The sequence below is a fragment of the Rana temporaria genome, chromosome 11, assembly GCF_905171775.1.
Source record: "Rana temporaria chromosome 11, aRanTem1.1, whole genome shotgun sequence".
NCBI lineage: Eukaryota > Metazoa > Chordata > Amphibia > Anura > Ranidae > Rana > Rana temporaria.
Genome location: NC_053499.1, coordinates 3,937,849 through 3,959,162, shown reverse-complemented (window position 1 = coordinate 3,959,162; position 21,314 = coordinate 3,937,849). Strand labels below are relative to the sequence as shown.

The 21,314-nt window shown below is 49.5% G+C and overlaps 1 protein-coding gene across 1 annotated transcript in view; it reads left to right on the top strand.

The window, feature by feature from the left end:
* The window catches only part of NELL1 (neural EGFL like 1), a 1,277,601-nt gene that overhangs the window by 838,382 nt on the left and 417,905 nt on the right, over window positions 1–21,314 (top strand). Inside the window, 1 exon segment of the mRNA XM_040327905.1 lies at window positions 18,908–19,003. Within this exon segment, the coding sequence (XP_040183839.1) occupies window positions 18,908–19,003 (96 nt within the window).

The following is a 21,314-nucleotide window of genomic DNA, read 5'->3' as shown; positions in this document are numbered from 1 at the left end:
ACTAACCCCCCCCCCCCCCAAACCAACTGATAAACGCTTATTGCGATTTTTTTTACCAAAAATATGTAGAAGAATACGTATCGGCCTAAACTGAGGAAAAAAAATGTTTTTTTATATATTTTTTGGGGATATTTATTATAGCAAATAGTAAAAAATATTGCATTTTTTCCAACATCGTCGCTCTATTTTTGTTTATAGCGCAAAAAATAAAAACCGCAGAGGTGATCAAATACCACCAAAAGAAAGCTCTATTTGTGGGGAAAAAAAAGGACGCCAATTTTGTTTGGGAGCCACGTCGCACGACCGCGCAATTGCCAGTTAAAGCGACGCAGTGCCGAATCGCAAAAAGGGGCCAGGTCCTTAACCTGCATAATGGTCCCGGTCTTAAGTGGTTAGGGATGAATGGCCCCCCAATGCGCATTTGCCGTGATTTTAGCGCAATTTGGAATTGCAGGCAGAATTCTCCGTGAACTCGGGCCTAAGGAGATCCATTTGTAAACAATAACAAACTTTTTATTTTTTTCCGTAAAAGATAAATATCAGTCTAGTTGCTTCTTCTTTTCGCTGTTCACGTTTTCCGTATCTCTCCGGATGGATTCTGCGATTGGAAGACGCGGTTGTCCGGGAACAGGCAGAGTGCGGCGCGTTATGCCAATTTCCTCCATGCTGAGATTTTTTTTTTCCGGATCTCCCGCGTTCTCGCCGTTACACACATTGAGAGTGTTTATGTTCTCAATCAGAATGTTTGTGTCAAAACAAGAGCGAGTAATTAGAGGACCGGCCGCGCTTCCGACAGCTGACGCCGTTCGCTGCACACAAATCCAGTTTTGTTTTTAACGCGCCGAACTGACATTTCTGACGGGATGTGGTCACAGGCGCTGCCAACGCCGCACAAGACTCAGTGCTGAGCCAGAGAGACGGGAAATGACTTGTGTCTGTCCTGTGATTGGTTACAGGAATGTTTATAACCGCAGAAAACCGCCTGTGACCTAAAGGTTCGCTCTGTGCGCCGCGCGCCAGAAACAACTGCCATTTTTTTTTTTGCCAATTTGCATCCAGCACAGTATTTTCATTTTTCTATTTTTTATTTTTTATTTTTCTAGAAAAATGTTTTATCCACTTGCTGACCACGGGAATGTTAAAATTTTTCACACACATTAAAATCAGCGGGCCAGATTCACGTACCTGCGCTGCGGCGTAACGTATCTCATTTACGCTACACCGCCGCAGGTTTACAGCGTAAGTGCCTGATTCACAAAGCACTTGCCTGTAAACTTGCGGCGGTGTAACGTAAATCCGTCCGGCGCAAGCCCGCCTAATTCAAATGGGGCGTGTGTCATTTAAATTAGGCGCGCTCCCGCGCCGAACGTTCTGCGCATGCTCCGTTTGAAACTTTCCCGCCGTGCTTTGCGCGAAATTACGGCGCCCCGACGTGTTTTTTGAACAGCGACGTGCGTTATGGCCTTTCGTATTCCCGGACGTCTTACGCAAAAAAATAAAAAAATTTGACGCGGGAACGACGGCCATACTTTAACATGGATGGTCTAATTTTACACCATCTAAATAGCACTCGTAACTTTACGACGGGAAAAGCCGACTAGCGACGACGTAAGAGAATGCGACGAATGCGACGAACGCGCGCACCTTCGTGGATCGCTGTAAACAGCTAATTTGCATACCCAACGCGGAAAACAACGCAAACTCCACCCAGCGGCCACCGGAGTATTACACCTACGATCCTACGATCCGAAGGCGTACGATGCCGTACGCCTGTCGGATCTATGCCAAAAGCCGTCGTATCTTGGTTTGAGGATTCCAAATCAAGATACGACGCAGCAAATTTGAAAATACGCCTAGTTCTGCTGTGAATCTGGCCCAGCATTTTCATTTATTTTTTGCTAGAAAATAGACGCAGAATGGACAAAAATTGTTTCGATTCATTATTTACATAAATACATTTAGTTAAATTAATTTAATTGGTTTTCGGAATTCGTTTTAGTTTATTTGTTTTCTAATTCGTAAAGTTTTTCAATTTCCAAAAAAGAATAAAATAGACTAGAAAATAGAGGAATAGAATAAAAAATAAATTCATATTTACCTACAGTAGGTGGATGCTGCATATGTCCCCTTCTGAGTGAGAACTGAGTGATCACAGACCGCTGATCGCTCAGTTCTCACAGCTCTGTGAGCAGAGAGCTGGTGGCTGTTAGTCCCCATCTCTCTGCCCTGCCCCCCCCCTGGATTACCCTTAAAGGGGTTGTAAAGGCTCGTGTTTTTTCACCTTAATGCATCCTATGTGAGGATCGGGCAGCGGCGGGCATCGGTGGGCTCATCAGAGATTGGTGGGCACATCGGGCATCGGTGAGCACATCAGGCAGCGGCGGGGATATCAGGCATTGAGCGGCACATCGGGCATCGGTGGGCTCATCGGAGATTGGTGGGCACATCTTGCAGCGGCGGGCTCATCGGAGATTGGTGGGCACATCTTGCAGCGGCGGGCTCATCGGAGATTGGTGGGCAGCAGCTGGGACATCAGGCATCGGTGGGTACATTGGTGGGCACATCATGCAGTGGCGGGGACATCAGGCATTGGTGGGTACATCAGTGGGCACATCGGGTAGTGGCGGGGACATCAGGTATTGGTGGGCACATCAAGCAGTGGTGGGGATTGGGGCATCGGCGGACATCAGACTGCAGCGGGCATCGGTGGGCTCATCAGAGATTGGTGGGCACATCGGGCATCGGTGAGCACATCGTGCAGCGGCGGGGACATCAGGCATTGAGGGGCACATCTTGCAGCGGCGGGCTCATCGGAGATTGGTGGGCACATCGGGCAGTGGCGGGGACATCAGGCATCGGTGGGTACATCGGTGGGCACATCGGGTAGTGGCGGGGACATCAGGTATTGGTGGGGATTGGGGCATCGGCGGACATCAGACTGCAGCGGGCATCGGGCTCCTGTGTCTTCTCCTCCTCGCTTCCGCCATGCGTCTCCTCCTCTCCTCCTAGGTGTCCAATAGGATTGCCTGCCCTTTCAGCCAATCAGGCGACGGGTATCAGACCCACTTCCCGATTGGCTGGGAGGAGGATCAGTGTTGCAACAGCAAAAATTCATTCGCTGTTGCAACACACCTGGGTGGGCTCCTGACGCAAGGCTCTGTGACCCGGGCCCACCCTATTTTGAAGCCTATCAGAGCCTCTGGCTCTAATCAGGTGCTTCAAAAAAACACCGTCCCCATAGGAATTCATGCGCCTGGTGTCCTGAAAGGGGCCAGGCGCATGGATAGGGAGGGCGGCGGTGGTAGATAGGGGAGGCGGTGCCGCTGCGCACACAAGACGGGTCACCCCTGGCTATTACCCTACTCAGTGTTCCTAGACTGCTGAGGTCTGAGGGCTGCACATCATATACCAAGGGGCCCCATGCAGCACTTGGGCCGCAGGTTGGGCACCAGGGCTCTATGGGGATGGAGTCACCAGGAAGCAGGACACACGGAAGGTTCAGAATGCAAAGAAAACACACACAGCAGCAATGACTAGTGCCAAGGCCTGCAGCACCACCTGCTGTTTCCATTGGTGGGCTGTATAACACTATGGCCCAGATTCACAGAGAGCAAGGCGCACATTACGCCGCCGTAGAGTAACCGCCGTACGCTACGCCAACGCAGCGCAGAGAGGCAAGCATTGAATTCAGCAAGCCAGTGCTCCCAACGCTGCGCCAGCATGGCGTGGGTTTCGAAGGCGTACGACGGCGTAGGTGGAAGTGGGTGTGACCCATGCAAATGAGGCGTGACCCCATGCAAATGATGGGCCCAAGCGCCAGACAAGCACGTACAGTATCACAAACTGCGCATGCACATGCGCCTGCCCCCCACGCCTGCTCACAACCACGCCGGCACAACTGCCTAAGCTACGCCGGATCACTGCGTACGCCGTGAACGTAACCTACGCCCAGCCAGATACACGTCCAACGCACAATACGCCGGCTTGTGTTCCCTGGTGCAGACCTGAGCATGTCTGTTGGCGGGTTGCACCTCCGTTATGGGGAATAACTTTACGCCGGACGTACAACTTACGCGCATCTCAAGTAGCATGCCCTGGGCACACGCACGTTCGTGAATTGACGTATTTCCCTCATTTGCATGTTTGAATGGCTAATCAATGGGAGCGGCACCATCCGCCCAGCCTAAGTGTGCGCCCACCCTACGCCGGCGCAAGCAAGAAACATCGGCGGGGTGTAGCCTGTTTTTAGGCGCATATCTGTTCTTGGGTGTGGCGCACAGATACGACGGCGCACATTTGCACTTACGTCGGCGTAACTTGTTATACGTGGGCGTAAGTGCTTTGTGAATCTGGGCCGTAATGTCTAGAGCGAGTAGGCGAAGCAGAAGAATCCCACAAAGAATGGAGAAACGGCGATTTGGACCCGTTATAAATATTCCGCCTCGTGCTGTAGAGTCGGAGTTCCGCAATAATTCTGGAGACACAAAGTAGAAATCCATAGAAGACCAATTATCTGCCAACGTTCAGCATCTGACGGCTCCGGCCGTTTCCACCTGCCAAGCCCCTCCCAGCACTCAATCCTCAGTCTCGCTAAATGTGACGCGGCTTCTAAAAGGACATTTTTGCATCTTCCGACATCACCGGTCCCCCCGGGGCCCTAAACGTAAGTGACAGTTGTTGACAGCATTCACAGGTCTGCTCTTGTACGAGGAGTTAATGTATTTTCTCAGCCTGCTCTCGCTTCTCGGATTCGGGATAAACACGCGGGGGTCGCGTCAGACATTCCGAGGTGGATCTTTGATGATGGAAATCAGGCCACAGGAAGAATAAAGATGGCAAAAGAAGACGGAAGAAGCCTTTTGTCATTCTTTTTTTTGGAAGGGGTTTAAAAATTTCTGACGCAAAACCCGATGTAAATATGCAAAATCTCGAGGGACACCCGTCTAAAAATGTGAATGTTACTTATCAATTGGAAATCTGAGCCTGGGGTGATACACACAACCACCTTGATAAAATGAACTTCATATCAGAAGGCCCCCCTTCAATTTAGATGTCACCCTTTTCATATCAGACCCTCCTCTTTACATCAGAGTCCCCCCCTATCACATCAGAGGTCTTCCTATACATCAGAACCCCCCCCTTCACATCAGATTCCCCCCTTCACATCAGATTCCCCCCCCTCACATCAGAGCTCCCTCCTACATCAGTGACCGCCTTATACATAGGAGCTCCTCAACACATCAAAGTGGCCCCTCTACAATGAAGACCCCCTATGCTTAACCCCCATCACATCAGAAGCCCCCCTTCATTTTAGATGTCACCTTTTTCATATCAGACCCTCCTCTTTACATCAGAGTCCCCCCTATAACATCAGAGGTCTTCCTATACATCAGAACCCCCCATCACATCAGAGGTCTTCCTATACATCAGAACCCCCCATCACATCAGAGGTCTTCCTATACATCAGAACCCCCCATCACATCAGAGGTCTTCCTATACATCAGAACCCCCCCCCCCCTTCACATCAGAGGTCTTCCTATACATCAGAACCCCCCATCACATCAGAGGTCTTCCTATACATCAGAACCCCCCCCTTCACATCAGATTCCCCCCTTCACATCAGATCCCCCCCCCCCTCACATCAGAGCTCCCTCCTACATCAGTGACCGCCTTATACATAGGAGCTCCTCAACACATCAGAGTGGCCCCTCTACAATGAAGACCCCCTATGCTTAACCCCCATCACATCAGAAGCCCCCCTTAATTTTAGATGTCACCTTTTTCATATCAGACCCTCCTCTTTACATCGGAGTCCCCCCTATAACATCAGAGGTCTTCCTATACATCAGAACCCCCCATCACATCAGAGGTCTTCTTATACATCAGAACCCCCCATTAGATCAGAGGTCTTCCTATACATCAGAAACCCCCCCCCCTTCACATCAGAGGTCTTCCTATACATCAGAACCACCCCCCCCCCCTTCACATCAGATTCCCCCCTTCACATCAGATTCCCCCCCCCCCTCACATCAGAGCTCCCTCTATACATCAGTGGCCCCCTTATACATAGGAGCTCCTCAACACATCAGAGTGGCCCCTCTACAATGAAGACCCCCTATGCTTAACCTCCATCACATCAGAAGCCCCCCTTCATTTTAGATATCACCCATTTCATATCAGACCCTCCTCTTTACATCAGAGCCCCCCCCCCATCACATCATAGGTCTTCCTATACATCAGAGCCCCCCTTCATATCAGATTCTCCCCTCACCTCAAAGCTCCCTCCTACATCAGTGGCCCCCTTATAAATAGGAGCTTCTCATCACACCAGAAGGACCCCCTTGACTTTAGATGTCACCCTTTTCATATCAGACCCTCCTCTTTACATCAGAGTCCCCCCATCACATCAGAGGTCTTCCTATACATCAGAGCTCCCCTATCACATCAGAGGTCCTCCTATACATAAAATCCCCACTTCACATTAGACCCCCCCCCCCTCACATCAGAGCTCCCTCCTACATCAGTGGCCCCCTTATACATAGGAGCTCCTCATCACATCAGAAGGCCCCCCTTCACTTTACATGTCACCCTTTTCATATCAGACCCTCCTCTTTACATCCGAGTCCCCCCTATCACATCAGAGGTCTTCCTATACATCAGAGCCCCCCTTCACATCAGATTCCCCCCTCACATTAGAGCTCTCCCTACATCAGTGTCCCCCTTATATATAGGAGCTCCTCACTTTGTAGTGCAAAGTGGATTTGCCTTTCGTAAGTAACCCCCCATAGACTGGTTCTTCTGCAACAAAAAGCTGTCTGGTCCCAATTCTTTTGTTTAACAGGCCGCCGCGCTCACGTGTCAGTGGCGGCTTCTCGGCGCACCTTGTGCGGCTGGCAGGTTCTTTTTCTCTGCAGCATGGAAATCCCCCAACCGTTCTGCCAGGGAGAAGGACAGATTGACCTGTCAGCAGCAGTTGTCGAATACGCCGCCTCGTCCTTCACCAGGTCACGCAGAGTCGCTAGAAGCTCGTATTAGCCCATTAACATGTCTTTCTGTAATGTGCTGGTAGCAGATGTTGCTTTATATCCCCCTCCCCCCCATACATTCCCCCCAACCCAGCAAAGCTCTTGTTTTAAGCTGTATTTCTTAATGAAATTCCTGGAAACTCATCCAGCACTAAGCAAAGTCAGGATTGCCTTACATTTAATACAAATATGAAATCTACACATCGTCCGGGATTAATCTCAATGAAGAATATGTAACCACTTAAGACCCGGACCTTTAGGCCTTGTACACACGAGCGGATAGTCCGCTGAAAACGGTCCGGCGCACCGTTTTCAGCGGACTGTCCGCTCGTGAGATTTCTGTATGATGGTTGTACACACCATCATACAGAAATCCGGCCGGACACGATACGCGGTGACGTGCCGTCGCCACGACGATGACGCGGCGACGTGCGCTGCCCTGGAAGGTAAATGCAGATGAAGAAACAGAAAGATACAAAAACAAACAAGGGCCCAGATTCAAGAAGCAATTGCGCCTGTGTAACCATAGGTTACACAGCGCAATTGCTTACTTGCTCCCGCATTACGAATGCTCCTGATTCAGGAACATCGTAAAAGCCGACTGCAGCCTAAAATCTGCGTGGCATAAGGCTCTTATGCCACGCATATCTTAGGCTGCATTCTTGTGATGGCCGCTAGGGGGCGCTCCCATTGTGCTCAGTGTATAGTATGCAAATTGCATACTAACGCCGATTCACAACGTTACGCGAGCCCTGCGTACGCAGTTTACGTTGTTTCCATACGGCGTGTTTAGCGTAAGGCTGCCCCTTCTAATAGCAGGGGCAGCCAATGCTAAAGTATACCCGTCGTTCCCGCGTCGCGACGTTCGAATTTTACGTAATTTGCGTAAGTGATTCGTGAATGGCGCTGGACGCCATTTACGTTCACGTCAAAGCAAATGACGTCCTTGCAACGTCATTTACCGCAATGCACGTCGGGAAATTTTCCCGACGGAGCATGCGCAGTACATTCGGCGCGGGAACGCGCCTAATTTAAATGATCCACGCCCCCTACGGGATCATTTAAATTACGCGCGCTTACGCCGGCCACTTTTACGAAACGCCCCCGCAAATTACAGAGCAAATGCTTCGTGAATGAAGCGTGGCTCAAGTAATTTACGGAGGCGTAGCGTAAAAACGGTACGCTGCGCATCCGTAGTAGTGCGCGCCCCTACCTGAATCTACCCCACGTTTCTTTTTGTATGTTTTCTGAGATTCAGAAGCTGAGCTGAAACACTAAAATAAAAAGAAACCTTGTTTCTTTTTGTATCTTTCTGTTTCTTCATCTGCAGATCAAGTGGATGAACAAATGTTCCTCCGTTTAAACACTTAATTGACCCTTAATTTACTCTAATCAGCCTTAATTAACTCCCTATTCTCCTCCATTTAATTATTCTTTTCCTCCTTTTTTTCTTGTTCACGTCTATTTTATAAACGATTGGTTTGCTTTGTTGGTGAATATTTTTACACATATATATTAACATATATTTACACATTTCACATTGAAAAAGCGCTGATGGAGCATACAAACGCTCGGATTTTCCGACAACAGCCTGTCATCGCACAATTCCCCTTGGATAATCCGATCGTGTGTACGAGGCTTAATACAAAACGGCGAGGTCAGCTGGCTTGCCAGTCAGATTAGTCACATGACACTCTCGGACACTAATTGCTGTTCCTCCCGCCCCTCACTGTTTCCAATGGAAATATAAAAATGCGGAAACTTTTTGAAGATCCATCGTAAATGTATAATAATAATAATGTGTGACTGTGGGGGGGGGGGGACATTAGAGTGTAAGCTCCTCTGGTGCTGCGAGTTGACTGGCCCAGTGTTCTCTGTACAGCACTGCAGTATATGTGAGAGCTAAATAAATGTGTAATAATAATGCAGCATATTTTCTGTTGTGGACTATTCTTGTGTTATATATTCATTGACGGTAGAGCTTATGTGAGCCTTTTCAGGGTTCATTAAGGGTTGAACAATGTCTCCTCTCTGCAGTTCTGGAAGGTGAATAGCGGCTTCTTTAAGCACTTGCCTTAATTAGATTGTGATCTCCTTTAAGCCTTTGCATTGGTTGTTTAGTGTATTCTTTCTGCACCGGTCTGCAGTGAGTACCATCTCGCCATCTCGCCCAAGTACCTATCTAGGCTGAATAATGTCCTCAAATAGATTGCAGAATAACGTATTCGAGCTTCAGGTGACATAAGCTAGGATTTTTCTGGGTCACCCAAATTACAGCAAAAATGATTGCACATTATATTTATATTGCATTGTGCTCATATGGAGTCTGCAAGTAATCACGCTACACATGAGGCAAATGAGCCCAACAAGCTTATCTTCCTGGACAGATTGTACAAACCGCCATGAAAATAGATGCAGTCCGGGCATGCTTAACTGCCGATGGACACGGGGCGTGCTACATATGCCCAGAAAAACTTCATTGGAGTAATCAGGTCATGTGTAGTACAGCCTTTCCTTCTACTCTCCTTCTTCCTCTCTTTCTTCCTATTCTGTCTCTTTCTCTCTCCCTCTCTTTCTCTCCCCTCTCTCTCCCTCCCCCTCCTCTCTCTCTCCCTCCCCCTCTCTCCCCCTTTCTCTCTCTCTCCCCCCTCTTTCTCTCCCCTCTCTCTCCCTTCCCCTCCTCTCTCTCTCCCTCCCCCTCTCTCCCCCTTTCTCTCTCTCTCCCCCCTCTTTCTCTCCCCTCTCTCTCCCTTCCCCTCCTCTCTCTCTCCCTCCCCCTCTCTCCCCCTTTCTCTCTCTCTCCCCCCTCTTTCTCTCCCCTCTCTCTCCCTTTCCCTCCCTCCCCCTTTCTCTCTCTCTCCCCCCTATTTCTCTCCCCTCTCTCTCTCCCTTCCCCTCCTCTCTCCCTCCCCCTCCCTCCTCTCTCTCTCTCCATCCCTCCCCCTCTCGCTCCCCCCTCTCTCTCTCCCCCTCCCCATCTCCATATTATTTTTCTTTCTTTCTCTCCCTCTCTCCGTTTCTCTCTCTCTCTCTCTTCCTTTTCTTTCTTTCTCTTCTCTCTTTCTTTCTCTCTCTCCCCTCTCTCTATCCCTCTCCCTATCTCCCCTCTCTCTCCCACCTCCCTCCCCCTCTCTCTCTCTCTCTCTCCCTCTCTCCCTCCTTCTTTCTTTCTTTCCCTCACTCTGTTTCTCTCTCTCTTCCACTTTTTTCTCACTCTCTTCCTCTTATTTCTCTCTCTTCTCTCTCTCTCCCTTTTTCCCTCCCTCTGCCTCTCTCTCTATCCCTCTCCCTCCCCCACTCCCTCCCTCTCATTCTCTCTCTCCCATCTCCCTCCCCTCTCTGTCTCTCTCTCCCCCCTCTCTATCTCTCCCTCCTCTCCATCTCTCACTCTCACCTTCTCTCTTCCTCTTCTTTCTCTCTCTTCGCCCTCTCTCTTTCCCCTCTCCCCACTCTCTCCCACTCTCTCCCCCTCTCTCTCTATTCTTGCCCCCTCTCTATCTCTTCCCCCTCTTTTTCTCTTCTCCCTCTCCCCCCTCACTCTCTCTCTTTCCCTCCCTTCATTTCTCTTCTTTTCTCCCTCTCTCCTTCCCTATTTATTTCCCTCTCTCTCCCCCCTCCCTCTTTCTTTCCCTCCCTCCCTTTCTCTTCTATTCTCCCTCTCTATTTCCCTCCTTCTCTCCTATATTTCCCCCTCTCTCACACATGTTCTCTCTCTCTCTCTCTCTCTCTCTCTCTCTCTCTCTCATGTTCTCTTCCCTTCACTCTCTCCCTTTCTCATTCTCTGCACTCTTTCCCTCCCTTCCTTTCTCTTCTTCTCTCCCTCTCTCTCTCTTTCCCTTCTTCCCTTTCTCTTATTCTCTCCCTCTCTCCTATATCCCCCCCCCCCTCTCTCTCTCTCATGTTCTCTTCCCTTCACTCTCTCTCTCTCCCTCTCTCTCTCTCTCTCTCTCTCTCATGTTCTCTTCCCTTCCCTCTCTCCCTTTCTCATTCTCTGCACTCTCTCTCTCTCTGATTCCTGTTATTTCTGCGATGAATCTCCCCTGCAGCGGTGTGTGTGGTTTGTATCGCCGGCCCGCTCCCAGGTGGTGTTGTGCTTCACTCAGATAACAGCTGTGCTTCTAAAAACGTTCCATTTGCAATGCAGATGTTTGTCCTGTGATCAGACGCAGCCAGTCAGAGTGCAGCGCGCCGCGCGGCTCCATCAATCGGCGATGTGGGGCGGCTGAACTGCGTTTTAAACCGACACAAAAACACGGCTTGTCTGCCATATGGAGTCACATTGGGGAACTCGCAATATCTGTCCTCCTAGATTCTGTTTTCTTGTTTTGTATGAAAGGAATAGTTTGCCGTTTTGCAGGTACAAGATGTTTGTGAATTAAACATGAAGGCTGCGAGTTTTGTACATAGAGTGCGACTTCACAGCGAGGCCGGAAAAACACTCCGTGTATGGCTCAGAGAAAAACGCAGAAATCTGAGCGGAAAAGGATTATTTTTTCCTTTTTGCAAAATTGCCCATTTTGTAGCTTTTAAAGCAATTTAATGGTCGGCGACTTTGAAGTCCAGGCGACAATTCATGTAATGCCAATGTATCTTTTTTTTTTTATATTTAGGAAATAGAAACTTTTGGTTTTGGATCTTTCCTAAACTTTAACCACTTCCATACCGGGGGCACTTACACCCCCTTCCTGCCCAGGCCAATTTCCAGCTTTCTGCATTGTCGCTGTTTAAATGACAATTGCGCGGTCGTGCTACACTGTGCCCAGACTATGGGCCGGATTCAGAAGCGATTTACGGCGGCGTATCTCCAGATACGCCGACGTAATTTAAAATGTGCGCCGTTGCATCTTTACGCCTATTCAGAAAGGCATTTACGTTTGTTTTTCTCCAAGATACGACTGACGTAAGTCTCTTACGCCGTCGTATCTTGGGGTGCATATTTCCGCTGGCCGCTAGGGGCGCTTCCGTATATTTCCGCGTCGAATATGCAAATTAGGTAGATACGCCGATTCAGAAACGTACTTGCGCCCGTCGGATTTAGCTACGCCGTTTACGTAAGGCGTCGGTCCGGCGTAAGTTTACCCCCTCATAAAGCAGGGGTAAGTCATGTTAAGGTATGGACGTCGAAAACGTCGGAACAGCGTCGTATTTTACGTAAGTCGTACGTGAATGGGGCTGGGCGTAAGTTACGTTCACGTCGACTAAGCATTGAGCCGACGTATCTTGGGGAGTATTTGCGACGTGACTGTGAGCATGCGCGCGCATGCGCCGTTCGTTCGGCCCCTCATTTGCATGGGGTCACGGTTCATTTTAATGAAACATGCCCACTGCCAACCTACTCTGAATTACGCGGGCTTACGCCGGCCAATATACGCTACGCCGCCGTAACTAAGGACGCAAATTGTTTCTGAATACGGTACTCGCCTGACTTAGTTACGGCGGCGTAGCGCATATGAGATGCGCTACGCCTGCAGAAAGATACGCGATTCTGAATCCGGCCCATAGTTTTTTATCATTTTGTTCCCACAAATAGAGCTTTCTTTTGGTGGTATTTGATCACCTCTGCGTTTTTTATTTTTTGCAAAAAAAAATAAAAAATACTGAAAATGTAGAAAAAAAATGTTTCTTTTATTTCTGTTATAAAATTTTGTAAATAGGTAAGTTTTCTCCTTCACTGATAGGCACTCATAAGACAGCACTGACGGACACTGATAAGGCGGCACCGATGAGGTGGCACTAATGGGCACTGATAGGCGGTGCTGATGGCCACTGATTGGTGGCACTGATATGCAGCACTGATGGGCATTGATAGGCGGCAGTGATGGGCACTCATGGGTAAAACAGATGGGCACTGAAAGGCTGCACTGATGGGCACTGAAAGGTACATATAGGTGGCACTTATTAGTGGCACTGCTGGGCATTGATAGGTGGCACTGCTGGGCACTGAAACATGGCACTGATGGACACTGATATGCAGCACTGATAGGCATTCCTGATGGCACTGGCAGGCATTGTGGATGGGTACAGATTGGCAGCTGCCTGGTCACTGATTGGCATATCCTTGGTGGTCTAGGGTGGCATACCTGGTGGTCCAGTGTGGGTGGCCATCTCTGGTGGTCCCGGCGGCAGCCTGGTGGTCCTGGGCAAGCATCCGAGGGGGGGCTGCACTGATAAACAATCCGTGCTAAACCCCCCCCCCCCAGTCAGGGGAGCAGCCAATCGGCTCTTCTCTACTTGTGTCAGACGCGAGTGAGGAAAAGCTGATCAATGGCTCTTCCTGTTTACATCGACTGACCTCGGCAAACCTCGGAAAGGCTCCGTTCCAGAGCCTTTCCAAGGTCAGTCAAGCTGTCCTCAGGCCTTTCCGTGCATTTCCAAACGGCGCCATTTGGCTCCGGCGCCCCCCCCATCTCAGGCCAAACGCGGTACTGCACACCGATATGGCCTGAATCCTGCTAGTTTTGTGAGACAACACTCGCAAACTTAGGTTAGGATTTTGAGAAATACACAGCGCTCGTATTGCGAAAACGCTCGTTAACCGCATTGCTCGCAATCCGAGGTTCCACTGTATTTCTGAGTATTTAGGAGTGATCCTGAGTATTTCCGAACGGGTCGGAACGGCTCCGAACTGTTCCGAGTGTCACTGACGCCCCCGCATCCTCTGGCCAGATGTGGTACTGCACACCCCATTAGCTTGAATTCTGCTTGGTATGCGAGACAACATTTGCAAAATTAGTCTGAATAAAAAAATAAAATTTGCTCGTTATTCAAAAAGCTTGTTTACCGCGTTACTCGTAAACCAAGGTTCCACTGTATATATATATACCGTATTTATCGGCGTATACCGCGCACTTTTTTCCCCTTAAAATCAGGGGGAAATCGTGGCTGCGCGATATACGCCGATCCTCCTCAGAGACAGCCGATCCTTGCTGTCTCTGAGCGCCGCCGACAAAGACCGAGCCGAGTGTACTGCGCACTCGGCTAGGCTCGGCCACGCTCGTTTCCGCTCGCAGCCACGGAGAGGAGCCGAACACACCGGAAATCTGGCTCTGCACAGCTCGACCGAGGCGCCAAATTCAACACTGCAACCCCTGTCAGACGGACGCGACGGACACCAACAAGGCTGGACGGACCCCGCGCAAGGCCGCAGACGGATGCCAGACAAAGCCGCCGATGGACGCAGGGCAAGACAGCAGACGGACACCGACAAGGCTGGACGGACCCCGCGCATGGCCGCCGATGGACGCCGACAAGGCTGAGCATCCAAAAAGTAATTTTTTTCCCTAAACTTCCCTTCTCAGGTTGGGGTGCGCGCTATACGCCGGCGCACAGTATATGCTGATAAATACGGTATATATATATATACACAGTGGAACCTCGGTTTAAGAGTAACTCGGTTTGAGAGCGTTTTGATTTGCGAACTTGGTTTGTGAGTGTTGACTCGCAAGACGAGCAGAATTCAAGCTAAATAGCCTGCAGTACCTCATTTGGCCTGAGGTACGGTGGCGCAGGAAACGAGCCAAAGTGTCCTCGGGCCTTTTCGCCCGTTTTCAGCGTTCTCTGGCACCCCCCCCCCACCTCTGGCCGCATTTGGTATTGCATCCCATTGAAGTCGATGTGGAACAAATTATTTTCGTTTCCATTGACTTCAATGGGAAAACTCGCTTTGATATGCGAGTACTTTGGATTAGGAGCGTTCTCCTGGAACGGATTATATACTCGTAATCCGATGTTCAATTGTATATATAAAATGATGTTTATTTATTTATTTAACTTGGCCATTTCAGCAAGCCATACGCGTTTCGACGTTGACTTATTCACTGTTATGATAGACTTGGATGTTGTGTTGCAGTTTTCAGACTCTTCTGCCGTTTCTCTGAATTCCCTGCTGCATTATTTAAAATATGAATGGAATATATTTATTCCCAGTTTATAATCTGTACTAAATGTCAGGTGCGCTCCGCAACACGATGAAATAACCGAGACATTAATGCGGAAGGGAATGGCGAAATATAGTCTCCATTTTTAACAGGCGAACGCAATATCCGTATGTCATTGTCAACATTAACGCACCAATAAAAACCCACGTAGAGATAAATATTAATCAGAACGGGTAAATATAGATGAAAGCGGAGCGTCTCGGCTCGCAGATGGCAAGAAAAATCGTCGGAGTTTATTGTGCGATGTTGCAAATAAATTGCGATGGAGTGCGCAAACGGCAAATGATTAAGAGTCTCATTAATAAACAATGTGGTGGTTTCCGGTATTTTTCAAGAAAAGATAACAAAGATAACAAAAGAAATGACAACATTGTTACAATTCATTTTTTTGTGTGTGCGCCGCCGCTCAGTGACTGGGTGTTGGTGACTCAGGGCCAGATTCACAAAAGAGATACGACGTCGTATCTCCTGATACGCCGTCGTATCTCTGAGATACGATAGTCGTATCAATGCGTCTGATTCATAGAATCAGGTTACGCATAGATATCCCTAAGATCCGACAGGTGTAATGGAATTACACTGTCGGATCTTAGGCTTCAATTCTAGGCCGGCCGCTAGGTGGCGATCCCATTGCGGTCGGCGTAGAATATGCAAATGACTAGTTACGCCGATTCACGAACGTCCGCTTTGCCCGTCGCTCTAAATTTACGTTGTTTCCGTAGAGATATGCGGCGTAAAACTAAGGGTGCCCTCTAGGTGGCCTAGCCAATGTTAAGTATGGCCTTCGTTCCCGCGTCAAAATTTTAAATTTCACGTCGTTTGCGTAAGTCATCCGTGAATGGCGCTGGACGCCATTTACGTTAACGTCGAAACCAATGACGTCCTTGCGACGTCATTTAGCGCAATGCACGTCGGGAAATGTTAGGGACGGAGCATGCGCAGTACGTTCGGCGCGGGAACGCGCCTAATTTAAATGGTGCCCGCCCCATTTGAATTAGGCGGGCTTGCGCCGAGCTGATTTACGCTACGCCGCCGCAAGTTTACAGGTAAGTGCTTTGTGAATCAGGCACTTACGCTGTAAACCTGCGGCGGTGTAACGTAAATGGGATACGTTATGCCGCCGCAGCGTAACAGATTTCTACGTGAATCTGCCCCTCAATGCTTTACCACTTCCAGCCCAGAGGACGTATTTATACGGCTTCAGGAGGAAGCAGCTATACCAGGAATCAAGGCTGCCGTGATCCTGGTACAATTTTTTTTTTTAGAGCCAATGATTGGCTTTCTATAATTGGCGGCCCGTTCATTAAGAGCATAGGGGTGGCCGCCCCCTCCCCCCACCTAATCCATGCGTCCGGCCCCCTAATCTACATGCAGGGCACCGGACCGGGTTTTGTTTTTTCGAAGCACATGATTAGAGCCTGAGGCTCGAATTGGCTTAAAAAAAGGGTGGGCTCGGGGCGCGGAGCACTGCGCCCTGACCCCACCCAGTTGTGTGACAATAGCAAATTATTATTTGCTATTGTCTTCCTGATTCTCCTCCTGGCCTATCAGGAAGCGGGTGAGACCCGATTGGCCGAGGGAAAGAGGGGGGAAACCACCGCCAACAAAGCTGCCGTTAATCCGGAGATGCAGGGTGAAGCCACCGCCATGGAGGAGGAGGAGGAGAAGCAGGAAGGAGCCAAAGCTGGGGGTAAGTGCTGGATGAGCTACTGACCAACTGGGGGGGGGGGGGGGGTTGGTGGTGACGGATTTCTTTCCATTCTACCAGGAGGGGGAGTGCCTGCGCCCAACAAAGCACTATGTTATTATGAAGCTCATTATATATATGCATATATATTTGTGTGTGTGTGTGTGTATATATATATATATATATATATATACCGAATTTATCGGCGTATACCGCGAGCCAGCGTATAACGCACACCCCAAGCTTAGAAGGGAAGTTTAAGGAAAAAACTTACATTTTGGATGCTCAGCCTTGTCTGCTGTCTTGCCCGTCTTCCATCGGCGACCTTGTCCAGCGTCCGTCTGCGTGGGGTCCGTCCAGCCTTGTCGGTGTCCGTCTGTCTTGCCCGGCGTCCATCTGCGGCCTTGTCCGGCGTCCGGCTGCCGGGGGTTGCAGCGTTGTGTGTTTGAGTTTGGCGCCTCGGTCGAGCTGTGCAGAGCCGGATTTCCGGTGTGTTCAGGTCCTCTAGGCTTCTCTTGTCTCCTCTCGCGTGCCTGCGGGCGGAGCCGAGCGTGGCGGAGCCTAGCCGAGTGCGCCGTACACTCGGCTTGGCTCGGCGTATAACGCGCACCCACGATTTTTCCCCTGATTTTAAGAAGGAGTAGCCGAGACTTGCCGCCGAGGGACCCCAGAAGACAGGATTCGGGGGCCAAGACGCTTTCCCCCGACTTGTTCATTTACCGACTTGTTCATTCCCCGACTTAGTTGGGGTAGGCGGTACACTTTGGTGGGGGTGGGTCAGCCACGCCCTGAGTCCTAGCAATAGTCTTCAATGGGAAACCCTAACCCCCTAACCCTCTAACCCCAACCCTTAACCCTAACCCTAAACCCAAACCCATCTAAACCTAACCCTAACCCAAACCCATCTAAACCTAACCCTAACCCATCTAACCCTAACCCTAACCCAAACCCATCTAAACCTAACCCTAACCCATCTAACCCTAACCCATCTAACCCTAACCCCTATCCCTAACCCAAACCCATCTAACCCTAACCCTAAACCCCAACCCTAAACCCTAACCCAAACCCATCTAACCCTAACCCATCTAACCCTAAGCCTAACCCATCTAACCCTAACCCCCTAACCCCAACCCTACATGGCCACCCCCTCTTTGTTATTTAAAAAAAAAACATTTTTGCCTTTAGTGTCCCTTTAAGGCAGTGGTTCTCAACCTGCGGGTCAGGACCCCCTCAGGGGTCAAATTATGATTTGCCAGGGGTCACCAAATCCTGGGCTATTCCTGAAGCCCACACCACTCTCCCAGCCTTCTTACGGCTGATCAGCAGGGCTGTCTCTGGGGCCGGTGGCCACCCAGCTGGGCTGCTCCTGGAGCACACGACCGCCCACTCAGCCTCTTCACAGCCGCCCATTCAGTTCACTGCATGGCTGGAGGACAGAGGCTAGAGGTCCGCTGACTGGTGAGGTGGGAGGGGCTGGAGGAGACCCTATCTCCTGATTTCAGCATAGGTGTCACTGCTACGAGACACCACAAAGTCGGAGACACACTGGGTAACACTACCTGTGATTATAGTTGCCATTAAAAGTCCCCACTACAGTTCTCAGATCAGCAGATGACCTTGATCAAGAGCACTTAAGTTGGCTGATCAGAATACCCCCCAGCATTGCCACTCATCCCAACTCCCCCCCACCAATGAGTAAAAGAAGGAATTAAAATAGAGAATACATGGAAGGGAGAGGAAAAGAGGGGGAGGAAGAAAGAAAAAGTCAGAGAAAGAATGAGAAAAAACAAAGATGGCTAGAGAGAGGGATGGGGGGAGAAAAGAAATTAGGATAGTCGAGAGATAAAAGGGAAAAAGGAGAACAAAGAGAAAGAGTGGTACATCCTAATATGTACCATATGAGGTTTTAATACTGTACGAGTGGAGGGGACTCATGGAGCACTAAATTTCCATGGGTTAGGGGCGCAAATTACTTGCCTTGGGTGCTGACAACCCACGCTACGAAAATAATTTTACTGTTAGGGGTCCCCACAACTTGGGAAATTTTATCAAGGGGTCACGGCACTAAAAGGTTGAGAACCACTGCTTTAAGGGAACTCACAAAGGCGGTGGCGTGTAAAACTTCACTGGCAGACACAAGCAGTTTTAATTGATGTCATAATAAAACACTGCTGGAATCTGAAAAATGAAAATATGTTTCCTTATCTGTCTCATTGTAATAAGGATGAAGGATGTTAAACTGAGATTTTTTTTTCCAGCTTTCTGCGAGGAAGGATGCCGATATGGTGGAACCTGTGTGGCCCCCAACAAGTGTGCCTGTCCTCCCGGATTCACCGGAGCCCACTGTGAGAAAGGTACGGCTCGGAAAACTTCTTATTATTTAATGTTGTTTTCTTGTTGAAATGAGAAAATAGGAAAACTCTACTGAGTCTCCGTCTGGAAAATGTTCTGATTGGTTACTTTACCAGTAGGGATGAGCTTCGAGTTTGAGTCGAACTCATGTTCGACTCGAAAATTGCCTGTTCGGCGAACAGCGAACAATTAGGGGTGTTCGCGGCAAATTCGAAAAGCCGCGGAACACCCTGTTAAAGTCTATGGGAGAAATCTAAAGTGTTAATTTTAAAGGCTAATATGCAAGTTATTGTCCTAAAAAGTGTTTGGGGACCTGGGTCCTGTCCCAGGAAACATGTATCAATGCAAAAAAAAGTTTTAAAAACGGCCGTTTTTTTAGGAGCAGTGAATTTAATAATGCTAAAAGTGAAACAATAAAAGTGTAATATTACTTTAAATTTCGTACCTAGGGGGGTGTAAAGTCAGCATGTGAAAAAGCGCATGTTTCCCGTACATAGAACTGTCCCTGCACAAAGTGTCATTTCTGAAAGAAAAAAAGGCATTTAAAACCGGCTTTGCGGCTCTAATGAATTGTCGGCTCTGGCAATTCAGAGAGAATTCATTCATAAAGAAAAAAAAATGTGTGGGGGTTCCCCCAAATTAAATTACCAGGCCCTTCAGGTCTGGAATGGATATTAAGAGGAACCCCGCCGTAAAAAAAAAAAAAAAAAATTACGTAGGGTTCCCCGCAAATTTCCATACCAGGCCCTTCAGGTCTGGTGTGGATTTTAAGGGGAACCCCGCCCCAAATTTTTTAAAAAAATGACGTGGAGTCCCCCTAAAAATCCACACCAGACCCTTATCCAAGCACCTTAACCTGGCCGGCCGCAGAAAAGAGGGGGGGGGGGCAGAGTGCGCCCCCCCTCTACTGAACCGCACCAGGCCATATGCCCTTAACATGGGGAGGATGTCCCCATGTTGATAGGGACAAGGGCCTCATCCCCACAACCCTTGCCCGGTGGTTGTGGGGGTCTGCGGGGGCTTATCAGAATCTGGAAGACCCCTTTAACAAAGGGGACCCCCAGATCCTGCCCCCCCTATGTGAATTGGTAATGGGGTACACTGTACCTCTACCATTTCACAAAGGAAGTGTAAATAGTTAAAAAAAACACACACACCGTAGAAAAAAATCCTTTATTAATAAAAAAAAAAAAATAAAAAAACTCCAGCGGTGATAATCCACTCGTTCCCGGCTTTCTGCTCCAGCGTTGTCCTGATCCAGCGACGAGTGCGGGTGATCTCCAGTGATGAGAAGATCCATCCGGAGCGCAGCATCGTCGACCTCTCATCGCTGGACACAGCCCAGCGAATGACGCGCTGAAGCTGTGACATTACTTATATAGAGGAGGCAGGGCCACCCGTCACGTGACCCCGCACCCTCTGATGTACCCTCTGCTACGTCACTGGGGAAGCCCAGAGTCTTCCCTCTTCCTGGGCTTCCCCAGTGACGTAGCAGAGGGTACGTCAGAGGGTGTGGGGTCACGTGACGGGTGGCCCTGCCTCCTCTATATAAGTAATGTCACAGCTGCAGCGCGTTATTCGCTGGGCTGTGTCCGGCGATGAGGAGGTCGGGGATGCTGCGCTCCGGATAGATCTTCTCATCGCTGGACCGGAGAACACCCGCACCCGTCGCTGGATCTTCTCATCGCTGGAGATCACCAGCACTCGTCGCTGGATCAGGACAACGCTGGAGCAGGAAGCCGGGAACGAGTGGATTATCACCGCTGGATTTCTTTTCTTTTTTTTTTTTATTAATAAAGGATTTTTTTCTACGGTGTGTGTGTTTTTTTTAAACTATTTACACTTCCTTCGTGAAATGGTAGAGGTACAGTGTACCCCATTACCAATTCACATAGGGGGGGCAGGATCTGGGGGTCCCCTTTGTTAAAGGGGTCTTCCAGATTCTGATAAGCCCCCGCAGACCCCCACAACCACCGGGCAAGGGTTGTGGGGATGAGGCCCTTGTCCCCATCAACATGGGGACATCCTCCCCATGTTGAGGGCATGTGGCCTGGTGCGGTTCAGGAGAAGGGGGGCCGCACTCTGTCCCCCCCTCTTTTCTGCGTCCGGCCAGCTCAACGTGCTCGGATAAGGGTCTGGTGTGGATTTTTAGGGGGACTCCACGCCATTTTTTTTAAATTTGGGGTGGAGTTCCCCTTAAAATCCACACCAGACCTGAAGGGCCTGGTATGGAAATTTGCGGGGAACCCTACGTAATTTTTTTTTTTTACGGCGGGGTTCCCCTTAATATCCATTCCAGACCTGAAGGGCCTG